Source organism: Phocoena phocoena, chromosome 15 (genome assembly GCF_963924675.1).
Source record: "Phocoena phocoena chromosome 15, mPhoPho1.1, whole genome shotgun sequence".
NCBI classification, from domain to species: Eukaryota; Metazoa; Chordata; class Mammalia; order Artiodactyla; family Phocoenidae; genus Phocoena; species Phocoena phocoena.
This window is the reverse complement of record NC_089233.1, coordinates 6,201,965-6,213,523: the sequence shown is the minus strand read 5'-3', so window position 1 is coordinate 6,213,523 and position 11,559 is coordinate 6,201,965. Positions and strand designations below refer to the sequence as shown.

General features: G+C 44.8%; 1 protein-coding gene across 2 annotated transcripts; it reads right to left on the bottom strand.

Annotated features, from left to right (window-relative positions):
- Nucleotides 1-2,558: 2,558 nt before the first annotated feature.
- Nucleotides 2,559-7,289, bottom strand: ZNF655 (zinc finger protein 655). Of its 2 annotated transcripts, XM_065892864.1 has the most exons (5): nucleotides 7,081-7,289; nucleotides 6,168-6,330; nucleotides 4,872-4,957; nucleotides 4,352-4,478; nucleotides 2,559-3,364 (listed from the first exon to the last, which is right to left on the bottom strand). In XM_065892864.1, exons 2-5 carry the CDS (start codon nucleotides 6,301-6,303, stop codon nucleotides 3,168-3,170), a joined length of 546 nt encoding a protein of 181 aa, XP_065748936.1. In that variant the 5' UTR covers nucleotides 6,304-6,330; nucleotides 7,081-7,289; the 3' UTR covers nucleotides 2,559-3,167. The 2 variants fall into 2 exon arrangements, with proteins under 2 accessions (XP_065748936.1, XP_065748938.1); XM_065892866.1 differs by lacking the exons at nucleotides 4,352-4,478; nucleotides 4,872-4,957; nucleotides 7,081-7,289 and having other exon boundaries at nucleotides 3,168-3,364; nucleotides 6,168-6,303.
- Nucleotides 7,290-11,559: the final 4,270 nt, after the last annotated feature.

Here is an 11,559-nt window from a genome sequence, read left to right as displayed (position 1 = left end):
GGGTTTGATTTTAGACACATGTTTAAGGTAATGTAGGAAGGTATAGACAATGCCTAGCAGGCAGTTAGAGATACAAGACTGCAGTTTAGAAGAGAGAAAGGGATTCAAGATACAGACTTAAAGTCACTTGTATTATCAAAATATTAAGCTAAGATTCACTAAGCATTTGGTAGGTGCAAAGTACCACACCAAGAGCTTTATAAGCTTTTACTCACTTAATACTCACCATACCTTCATGAGATAGGAATTATTACTGTACCAATTTTACAAATGGGAAAACTAAGATTCAGAGAGGTTAAGAACGTTGCCCAAGGTCATGATAACTGGTGAAGCTGGGGCTCAAACAGACAGTCTTATTTCAGAAACCGGCTTTTAAATAATCTACTAGTAAAAAATAATGATTGTGAATGAAATCCATCCCTTCCTCTAAATATGTACAGAAAGAGAACAGAAGACCAACATAGTGACAATGGAGCAAAAGGTGAAAATAATAAAAAGAACAGAGAAACAGTAATTAGAACAATACACGGAGAGACAGGATCCAACAGATTTAGAATCATGACGTTTAATTAAAAGGGACCTGAGAGAACATTTAGTGTCAAAGGAATGAATATCTCTTCGTAATAGGCACAGCCTGAGCAACGCTCAATCTGAGAAAATTCCATTATGAACAAACAATTTGAACACTCTCCTGAAATCTTTGTCTGTATTAAGAAATCTGGTCCATAGCTCCCACCACTTGCTGCCCCTTCGGAAAGAACATGTGCTGGTAAGTAACCAGCACAAGCCAGGTGCTTACGCACATAACCTGATTTAAGCCTTGACACAACCCAGGAAGCAGACATTATTTTTTGTTTTATAGATGGAAACGTCATTATAATCGGTTTAAATATCTGCTCAGTCACAGATGGTAAATGGAACCCACAGTTAACATTCTTTCCAATCTATACTAAGGGTCACAGAAAGCATTAAAGCAGGTTTTCTTACTACTGGCCTGAATGCCTTTTTCCTAGATTTAAGTCAAAAATCTACGCTTTCAAAATATGCATTTTTCCTATCAAAATTTGAAATTTTTCCTATCTAAAATTAATTTTTTATTAAAACATTTTGATTTTTAAAATTGAAACCTTGACAGTTTTCTAATTAGATTTATTTTTAACTTAATCTGATCTTTAAAAATAACATTTAAAATTTACCTCATTGTTTGTTGCCTATACCAGTGCTGTGCTAAGATTTTAGCCATCTGAAAGCTGCATGCTTTTCTTCCTGGTCCTTAATAAACACACAAATAAAATCTCTCCTTAGCTATATTGTTCCTGTGTAGGTACCTATTATAATGGAATGTATCCTCTAACAATTTTACTTTTTCTTGAATGCATGCCCTTTCTGCTCCCAAACTGTACAACCTCATGTCTGTCTGTCCAATTTATTGTGGCCATTTTAAATTACCATCATAGTACAGAGCCATAAAAATATAAAAAAACACTATATGTGGTTGGACTAACTGTCCTAAGGCACAAAACAGTGAAAAAGCGTGGGCTTCAGAGTCAGATCAGAGTCCATAGCCTAGCTTTGTCCCTGGATGGATCACTTAACTCCTCTTAGCCTCGGGTATAAAACAGAATAATACCTGCTCACAGGGTTATGGTAAGGATTAAATGAGATATGTTAAGTACTTAGTAACATACTGGTTGCTCAGTAGTGAACAACTGTGGTAGTGAAAGACATTCTATACAAAATCATTTTTGCCCTCACGACATCAACTTCAAAAAGCAAGGGGTATGTGCCAAACATTCCTGATTTATCAGCTCACTCACCATCCAGTAGAGTTCTGGGAAGCAGCTTTCTAATGCTGTCACCTAACAGGGTACCTGCCACACTGCCCCATGTGAGTTGTAAACCAAGCTTTTTTCCCAGTCTTATTAATCTCCAGCACTAAGTCACAGACGACTTCCCTTTGGGTATGACCCCCAAGCCAGTAATTCACTCACTGGCAACAGTATATGCTTCTTTTTAGATTTGGTAATGAAAATTTTTACCTACTTTTTTATTCTTTTACTCTGTTCATACTCTGTATATTTATTATTGTGTAGTGGAAGCACTTAACCAAAAGACCAAAGTTCTGATATCTGTGACAAATACAACTCAGAGCTACTATCATGGGAAAAAGGTATGAACTGGAAAACAGGGCTGCTAAATCAGAGACTGAATTATAAAGTCCTTATTTTACAACACAAAACATTAAGCTAAGTTAACTAAGTGTATAAACTTCAATTTCAAGTGGAGTTTGCTGAACCCCCAAATATGAAAATTACTTCCTAAAGATTGTAAAAAATAATTACTAAGGAGAGGCTGCTGACTTGGTCACAAAAACAAGTTGAGTAGGAGGGCTTCTTTTACATAATTGTGCCCAGCATGTGTGAGTGTGCATATGTGTCCTGTGTATGTGCAGAGATGACAGAGGAAATGGGATAAAATTCAGTCTAACAGTATGCTGTGCTGTTAGGCTGATTGAACTACTAAGAAGTTTCTTTACTCCAAAAAGTAGACAGGTTAACTGTTGGAAATTATGTAATTATTAGATATTAACAGTAATTTACAATTACATATCACTTTACAATTTACAAGTTGTTGAATATACATTCAATTTGACAGCCTGAAGGAAAGACAGCCTTTCCGTTCCATTGAGGAAAGGCTAAGGAACACTTGACCAGGAAAGGTCATATAAACCCATCAATCTGTACAGCCCCACAAAGAATAAACGGGACGAAGGCAGAACCCTGGAGGGGGCCACAGGGATTTAAAGGAAGCAAAAGACTAGAACGTTAGAAAGGCCCAGGGGTCTCAGGAGATTTAGGCAACAGAAGGGGCAGGTCATGTTCACTATAGAAAAGGAGGGGCACACAGTGTATGTTCCACAGTCTAAAATAACATGAAAAGATCATAACCGAAGAGCTGGAGTCGAACTTTGTGGTTTCTGAGAACACAAGTCGATGACCACCAACCATGGCTTCTGATTGAGCTCAGAATTCAGGGTTCAAAATTCTGGTTGCAACGGAGGGCTTCCTTGGCCCTTTGAAATTTATCAAAGGTCATCTGAGGAGCTGCAATTTTACATAGTGGTGGCATCCTGAGAAGCATCTACTCCATCAATCAAGTGTAACATCTCATAACCGTAGAAAAGGAGTTTCCGAGCAGGGACGAGCACTATCGATGGGAAGCCGATACCTGGGCCATCTCCTGGAGATTCCTGCTGAAAGGACTGCAAGTGTTTCTCCAGAGAAAGCACTTGCCTGGGTATGACTCAGGGCCGGGCAGGAATTCACACTATGAATCCGGGTGGTGGGAAGGCGGAGAAGTATGCCTACGAAGATCAAAGAGCCAGGAATGGAAAACATACTAAAAACCTTCCCAGTGGGCAGGCTGCCTCCCCACAGATAAGAAGACCTCTTTAATCCTGAGTGTAATCAAGGAGACAAAACAACACCCTGGATGCCACCAGCACAGGCAAAGCAAAAAAGAGTTAAAAAAAAAAAAAAAGAGAGAGAGAGGGAGAAAGAGAAAAGAAAAAGTATGATTAAGTACATACATACATAACAAAGAAAAGAGCAGCAGAGACAGGCAAAAAAAGAAAGAGGAGCAATGCTCACACCGAGGGGGATGCCGACAACTCCCACCGATCCTTCTCTACAACACCACAGGTTGTCTAATCTCAGCTACCAACTGCACCATCCAAATGACAAAGGAGAGACTCGGTCTAAGTCTGAGACTTCTGCAGCTCGGGTGAGGTTACGCAGGATTACCTTCTGGGTGACTCACTGAAATGTACTCGCAGTGAGTCATGCCTTGAAATCAAGTCTCTCAAATTCTGCCTACTTGCAGATGAATTTAGGGATCTTAAGAGGTGAGGGATTATTCAACAAAGACGTTAGCCTATCTTAAAAAAAAAAAAGGCATTTCTTCTTCTGAGAAAAATGGGAAACAGGGGCACTGAATTACCAGGAAGGAAAGTGTCTGGTTGTGGGTTGAGAGGCCCTAGAGTCTCTCTCACAAAAAAGGAAAAGATAGGGAAAGTGAGAACTTGCAAAGCACCAGCAAGTTTCCCTTTTCTAACAGGGAACAGATGCCCCACAAAAGCAAGAAACATTAACTGAGGTTAAGGAGTAGAATGTCTCCTCCTGAAACCTCCGAAGAAAACCCACTCCCAGAGGAGACGACCTTAAAGAAGGAGGAATCGGAGGTTCTACGACCGGGGATCTGAGCCACACTCAGAGACCTCACACCTACTCAAAAACAAGGAAGTAAAGAAATCCTAAGCGGTAAACTGAATAATAAGAAAGGCAATCCTTACCCAGTGAGACCAGGTTCCCATAATTCTCTAACATCACTTCTCTGTAGAGAGCCCTCTGAACAGGGTCCAGGCATCCCCATTCCTCTCGAGTAAGGTGCACAGCCACATCCTCGAATGTCACAAACTCCTGAAATAACACAGCCTGGCTGCTCTGGGGAAGGAGGCCACCACAGCATCATGGCCAGAGAATGAAGGAGATGATACAGAGGGTCTGCAGGGTGCATTTATGGTGGAAAGGAGGGAGAACAGAGTAGAATCTAGGAAATAGGTTCCACAACCCTTTAACATCTAATAAGCGCCCATGACTACACCAAGGATAAAGGAAGTGTTTGCTGGTGGTATTGGGGAGATGGAAAGGTGGTTTCTGTGAAGTCCAGGTCTCTGAAGATGATCAGCACCCAACCTGGGGTCTATTAAAAAAAAAAAAATTCAGGAAAGGTTTATGGATGGGATGAGGAAAGGACCACACTCAATCAGCAGCAATAGTCCCTGAGGAAAAGCAGAGGGTTCCTCAGCTCACCTGGTACCTGGCTGTTAGGAGCGCAGCTGCCTGGTCTCCTGGGCTTCCCTCGTGGGGAAGAGCAGGCACCTGGGGGACAGGTGGAGCTGAGGGAGGAGAAAGGAGCCAAGAGTGAGAGCAGCCCTTCCCCAGGGCTCCCTTACGGAAGAGAGAGTCAGTGGGACCCTTCCTCACATCAACATTACGGCAAAACCAACGAACGTTTATCAGGTATTGACCATGTTCTGCACCTTCTCAGCACCTGCATGCCCTCCTTACACATGCTTAGACCCGTGATACAGGATTTTATTATGAAATCTCATATTGTACATTATTCCATGACATGACATACCTCTAACAGAAGGGTAAGCACTGTTACCTGTTTTGCAAATGGGCAAAGCAAAGCATAAAGATTTGCAGTGGCTCATCCAGAGCCACAGTTATTTAGTAGACTTTTGACCCTCTCCCAGACACTGTTCTGTAAACTCCATTAAGCCTTTCTTTTGAGACTGGGCACTGTCTCTGCAACCAGTGTGTAAGGCCCTCTAGAATAAGGAGTGGTCATCTGTTTCCTCATAATCCTTTCCACACTCTCACGATGCTCCACAGCACTCCATGCACCATGGCACTCAGCTGGTGTTCCTGACACACAAGTTATTTCAGGCACTGCAGTCGGCACAAGTAATCTCATACAAACTCATACAAGACAAAGGCAGTACAAGACAGATCAACCTCTCTCTATAATACAGAAAAATGTAATTTTGTGGTCAATATGTGATATGTATACATTGTTATTTTACGGTCAATATGTGATATGTATCCATTGGGCTCAACCAAGGAATTAGATGGTTGTTTTCTTGATCAAAATTAGATTAGTCACGAACACTGCTGTTGCAACAGAATGGCAGCTGGCAAAGCACAAAAGGTCAAGGAGGGAAGAAACTAAGTTAAGGGAACAGGGGGAGGGACAGGCCCTAAATCTGAGAGGAAGTGAAAGCAAGGCAAGGGCGGTGAGGTGCGGCAAAAGCAGCATTTCTTAGAAATTATTCTGAATGTGATAACTGGGATGAAGTGAAAGTTGCATGAAGGAGAAACAGCCAGAGCAGAGTGAGCGAAGACCACTCGGCCTATTAAAGGACAGGCTGACCTCAACAGAGGGGCCCAGATCAGGACTGGACTGAGTGGCGCCTGTGCCTCCCTTCAAGACCTCCCTCTAGGGAGCAATCTCTCACTGAAATCCCTGGCCTCTCTCATACCAGGCCCAGGAGCCCCTCTGCACTCCCATTCTCCCAGATGGAAGTGCTCTCTCTGCCTTACCCCCAGTGAGTCCCTGTTCCATGTCGGTGTCCTGCGCGAACTGAGGCTCTGGGGACAGACCCTCAGAGTGGGTCTCCAAAGGCTGAAACTGGACCCTTGGAGATCCTGCTGCTTCCTGGGCCGATATTTCCTCCATCCCTGTTCTGGAGGACGATGACCATCACTGCGGGGTTGAGATTAGGAGAAATTATTGTAACAAGTTAAAACAACCCATCATTTTCCATTCTCAGGACTTAGCAAAGTATCCTGCACACTGTAGACACAATGAAAATAGTTAATGATGATTAACCACCTGAAGTAAACAGCAGGAAGAAAAATGGACATTATTCACTTTCAGATATTTAAGAACCAAGTCATATGGTCCAAGTATGCAGTTTATTTGAACTCCACTAATCCAGAATTTGTGGAATTTTTTTAAATCAAGGAAACGCAATTTAATAGCCTAAAATTTTCTGTGTAAATTGAAAATACTTGACACTTACAAACTTCTTTCAAGGTTCGGGTATGCACCCAGAGAAACACACTAGTTCCGATACTCGTAATTTTTTAAAAGCAGGCCCCTACGAATTTTTTGGTAAACACTGGCAGCCCACTCTGAATTACTGAATGGCCTTAACTGATAACCAAGTTCCACTCTGGAGGGTCAGACCCTTCGATAACTCAGACTAGGTGGCAAGGCCTTTCCCACAATCCTGACAGTAAGCCAGGGAAGGGCTGCGACTCTAACAGGTCTGACTGGTTGTCCTTCACACCCAAGGACGCGGCAGCGCTCCGTCCCCTTTCCACACCCTCAGAAAGGGCCCTCGCGCCCGGCCCTCAGAAGGCCTCGCCCGGCGCTGCCCTCCTCCCACTTCCCTGCTAGGTCAAGACACGGTCCCCAAAGGGCGAAGCGGGCCCCAGAAACCCAGCTCACAGCAGGGAACGGTCACCGGGTCCTGACGGCGGGGCCCTCCGTCCGCGGGGTGTCGGGGCGAACCCTGACTGAAGAGACACGGGCCCTCGCACCCCGGCCCCGCGCGCCCCTGGGGACGGGAACCGCAGTCAGCCGGGGACGGGAGAGTCCTCCTCCCCGGGAGGCTAAACAAGCGGCCAACCCACCGCGACCCCAGAACGCCTTCCGGGGACTCACCAAGCGGAGGGGCGGGCCGGTCGGCCGTCCGGTAGCGGACACCCTGGCTCACGGGGCCACCACAGCCTTCCGGGGGTCGCTCTAGGCTGCTCGGAGGCCGGCGCTTCTCTGTGGTACTTCCGGAGGCGGAGTCCGATGGCTGAGGGCAGGGCGGGCCCCGGATGAGGGCCCCGGATGAGGGCCCCGGACGCGGGACCCGGATAAGCGGGTGCAAGTCGCTAAGGCTTGTTTGTGAGGCTTTTCCATCCACGTCCTTCTGCTGGTCTCACCCTCCCTGCTGACCCCCGCTGGCCGCTCTGTAGCCAGTACATCGGTAGTGACCGCGACAGCCCCGGACTTGGGAAGGCGGCCCCGCCTTCCCTTCCCTGGCTGCAGCCAACCTTCGAGACTCCCCGCGGGGTGGTGGCTCTTCCGCGGGGGTGCGTGTCGGGGATGAAGACGAAATGTCCAACCTAGTGGTCCGACCTCCATGAGTCAGCCGTTCGGGAACTAGCACAGGGGTACAAAATACGCTGATTACAGCCAGGGTTGAAGGCGCTTCGGTTATATGAGAACCTCAGAAAATCACAGGATCGAAACATAATACGGTTCTTGGGGGAAGGTGGGGGCATTGAGCAAGTTGGAGTGGAAGAGAGACTGGGAAAGAGCTGTGTTCCTGGTGGAAAGACGGGACTCTGCAGAAGGAGGGATGGGTAAAGCACGGTGCACGTGGACAGGCAGGCCCAGGGCTAGCACAGAAGCCCCTAGGGCATTAGGACCTCCTGCATCCTTAGAGAATGTGATGTCTTGTGGTGGGACTAGGTCCGCCAGGGACTGGCAAGTCGACTAAAGAATCAAAACAGTGATTTGGAAGGGACTTTAGGTACTACTCCTTTGTTTAAGCTCACAAATCAGATATTTACCCTTTAATGATATTTGACATTTACAGTTAAATATAAGAAAAATCAAGTGTGACATTCTCCATGCTTTTTCAAATTACATGAGCCTCTGGGAGATTCTGATATGCCTTCCCTTTCTCTCCTTGAGTATCTCATAAATCTACAGCAACTTCCTACTATGACACAATCTCTCTAGTCTATAGTATCTCTGTCACAATGAAGTCAGCAACACGGATAGGAAATGCACTGCTTAAAAAAAAATGCACTGCTTGGTCAATTGCTTGTTGGACAGCTCCAATTAGGAAGTTTTTTTTTGTGTTGAACAGAACTATACCTCCTGGTGATGTCCATTGTTCCTGTTGCAATCCCTGGGACAACAGATGACACATTACTTCCTGCTTGTCATTAACAACTTGTTATGAACCAGGTTCGTTTGCCCAATGGGCAGCAAGCCAAACACTGAGAGACTGAGGTTTGCAGCAGAGTTTATTAACACGGAAGCCAAGTGAGGAGATAGGAGAACAAATCTCAGATCCACCTCCCTGAAGGTGAGGGGCTTGAGATTTTTATTGGATAAAGCAGGTTGGTCTTAAGTGTGGGGTAAGGTGATAGGAAGTTGGGGAAAGGTGAGGTAATCAGTGTTCTGCAAAGGCATATCTGAGTTACAGGCTTCTTAATGGGATGCATGTTCAAAATTGCAGGCACTTAGCATGATCTGAGCTTCGAGTTTTTGGCCCTCTGATGTCAAAAGTTCATTCGTCAGACACCTGCACAGGCTGAGTTTTAGGATCAGTGGTCCCAACCAGTCTTAGCCAGCTTGAACTGGACAAGAGCTGACTCCAAGTTTCTGAAAAACAGCTTTAGTCCCTGTTACTATAGCCACTCATATGACAGAGGTGTTATCTATAGGGGTAGTTGAGGAATCTCGTGGTATATTATCTAGGCTACATGAAGCTTGGAGGGTGTGTAACTTGAAAAAAATAATTTAAGCGAGCTTGTTCAGTGAAGGCAGAGGGTTTTTTATTTTATTTTATTATTTTATTTTTTTTGCGGCACGCGGGCCTCTCACTGTTGTGGCCTCACCCGTTGCGGAGCACAGGCTCCGGATGCGCAGCCTCAGCGGCCATGGCTTACGGGCCCAGCCGCTCCGCAGCATGTGGGATCTTCCCGGACCGGGGCACAAACCCGCATCCCCTGAATCAGCAGGCAGACTCTCAACCACTGTGCCACCAGAGGAGCCCAGCAGAGGGTTTTTTAAACAAGTTGTTCCTTTACCTGCTGTTCTGTAAAACAAGCTCAAGAATTGGGCACCATTTCAAGCTCTTCTAATGTTCTAGGATAGCTATAAGTTTGAGGTTCTTTCCTGAGTTGCCATTTCCCCACAGGCTGTAGCTCTCAGCAGAGTGTTGCATTCCTACAGCAGAGGTGAACAAACTATGACAGTGGTGCATCTCTGTCTAAGTTTTGCCCGACTCGGGCAGTTTTCTCCAGCGAGAGGTCCTCAGGAGGCACCCATTTAAGAGTCCATGTCCCACCAATAGGCACCAATCCCTAACAAAGGATGGTAAGAAACAGTAGCTACTGTTTTGCTCTTGAGCACAATTTTCTTTCAACCGTTATTCAGATGATGCAAGTGGAAACAACGAACTCACAAAATCTATGATTTTTAACTTACACTATATTGCTTTAAAGAAAATGTAGGAGCCACTATTCCCAAGGGGTTGAACACTTCACTACTCCTTCCCACATGCCCACCACTGCACTAGGCATGGATAGATACAAAAGAAGGGAACTATCACACCAGAATCGATACATGCTCTGAATATGGGTTTGTCTTCCCTGACTGCTTTGCCTCCATCCACACCGTCATCTGAGGGCTTATAGGATGCCTTATCCACTGGATATACCTTAAACCAAGGAACCCATTTTATAGTCAAGGAGGTGTGACAATGAGCTTGTAACCACAGAATTCACAGCGTTTACTCATCAGCCAGAAACAACTAGCACGATGGAACTGTGGAATGGCACGTTGAAGACTCAGCTAAATTGCTGATAACAAGATACAGCATTTTGTGAAGCTGGGGAGCTGTCCTCCAAGATACAGTATATGCATTGAACCAATAACATATATATGGTATTGTGTCTCCAACAGAAAGACTACATGGATACAGGAACCAAGGAGTCAAAACAGGAGTGGCCCCTATTAACCATCATAACCAGCAACCTATGTGTGGAATTTGTGCTTCCTGTCTCCCCAGTCTAGAGTCTGTTGGGTATGATCCTGATTCTCAAGAAGAGCATTTCTTCTAGGAGATACCTTGAGTGTTCCACTGAACTGGAAACTGAAAATGCCACCAGGCCACTTCAGTTCCTTGTGCCATTATATCAGCAGGCAAGGAATGGAGTTATTACAAAGGCTTCCTACAGTCCCTTCGACACACAATACATAAATACAAAAACATATCCAGTTGGCTGCACTCAACAACCTACCTTCCTGGATCCTTTAGGCGCTTTAAAGTACGAACAGGGGTGGGAGGATAGGGGAGGGGAGAAGGCAGATTTAGGCAAAGAAGAAAAACACAACGTACAACAATGTAATGGCTCTTAGAGATGACTTGCAACACTGGAAGGAAATAGGAGGAAGAATCTGGAGGCAGAAGTTCTGGGAATATGTCTTCAAGGAGGACCATAGGTCAGGGAGCCAGCCAGTGATAGAGGAGCAAAAACCTACTCAAGTGGATTACTGAAGAGTCACAGGGAAGTAGAAGGAGGAAACAATGGCAACCACAGCAAGGTCAAACCTCACTGGGAATGGAACATTACTCAGGGCTTGGAAGATTATTCAGAATATCACCTAGTCATTGGTAGCCTCTGTAGTAGGTGGCTGTTCCTTTTGGGCTTTCCATTTTTGCCCTCAAATTTGTCTTGGAACTTAAGAGCCATGTCACAATCATTCAAGGTCTCTTTTACTCTTTTATAAAAAGTGAAGTAAAAAAAAAAAAAAAAAAAAGTGAAGTAATAGCAAATGCTGTAATTACTGTGATAACATTTTGACAGCAAAAATGCCTCAAATTCGAATTACTATAGTAATTCCATTACTATCACACTCAAAACTCCCTGGAAACATTAGCCAAGCTCAGAATCTTGTAACTATCTAGTATTGGAAAGAATATCTGTTGCCTATTGAACAAATATTTGAAAATACTGTCGACTGAAAAAAAAAAAGCACAACCTAGAAGTTGAGAATTATGTTTTATTTGGCAGACAAAATTGAGGACTTAAGCTGGGAAGACAGCCTCTCAGCTCTAAGGGCTGCTCCGAAGAGGTAAGGGAGAAGCCAGGATATGTAGGAGTTTTGCAGCAAAAACCTCGTAGCCAGAACATC

What these genes read in the sequence shown, in the direction of transcription:
- ZNF655 (XM_065892864.1), bottom strand. Translation starts at nt 6,303, where the DNA reads ATGGAGGAAATATCGGCCCAGGAAGCAGCAGGATCTCCAAGGGTCCAG. An exon ending in TCCTAACAGCCAGGTACCAG is followed by an intron (nt 4,479 to 4,871) that starts GTGAGCTGAGGA and finishes GTGTTATTTCAG; the next exon opens with GAGTTTGTGACATTCGAGGA. An exon ending in TGGGAACCTGGTCTCACTGG is followed by an intron (nt 3,365 to 4,351) that starts GTAAGGATTGCC and finishes TGATCTTCGTAG; the next exon opens with GCATACTTCTCCGCCTTCCC.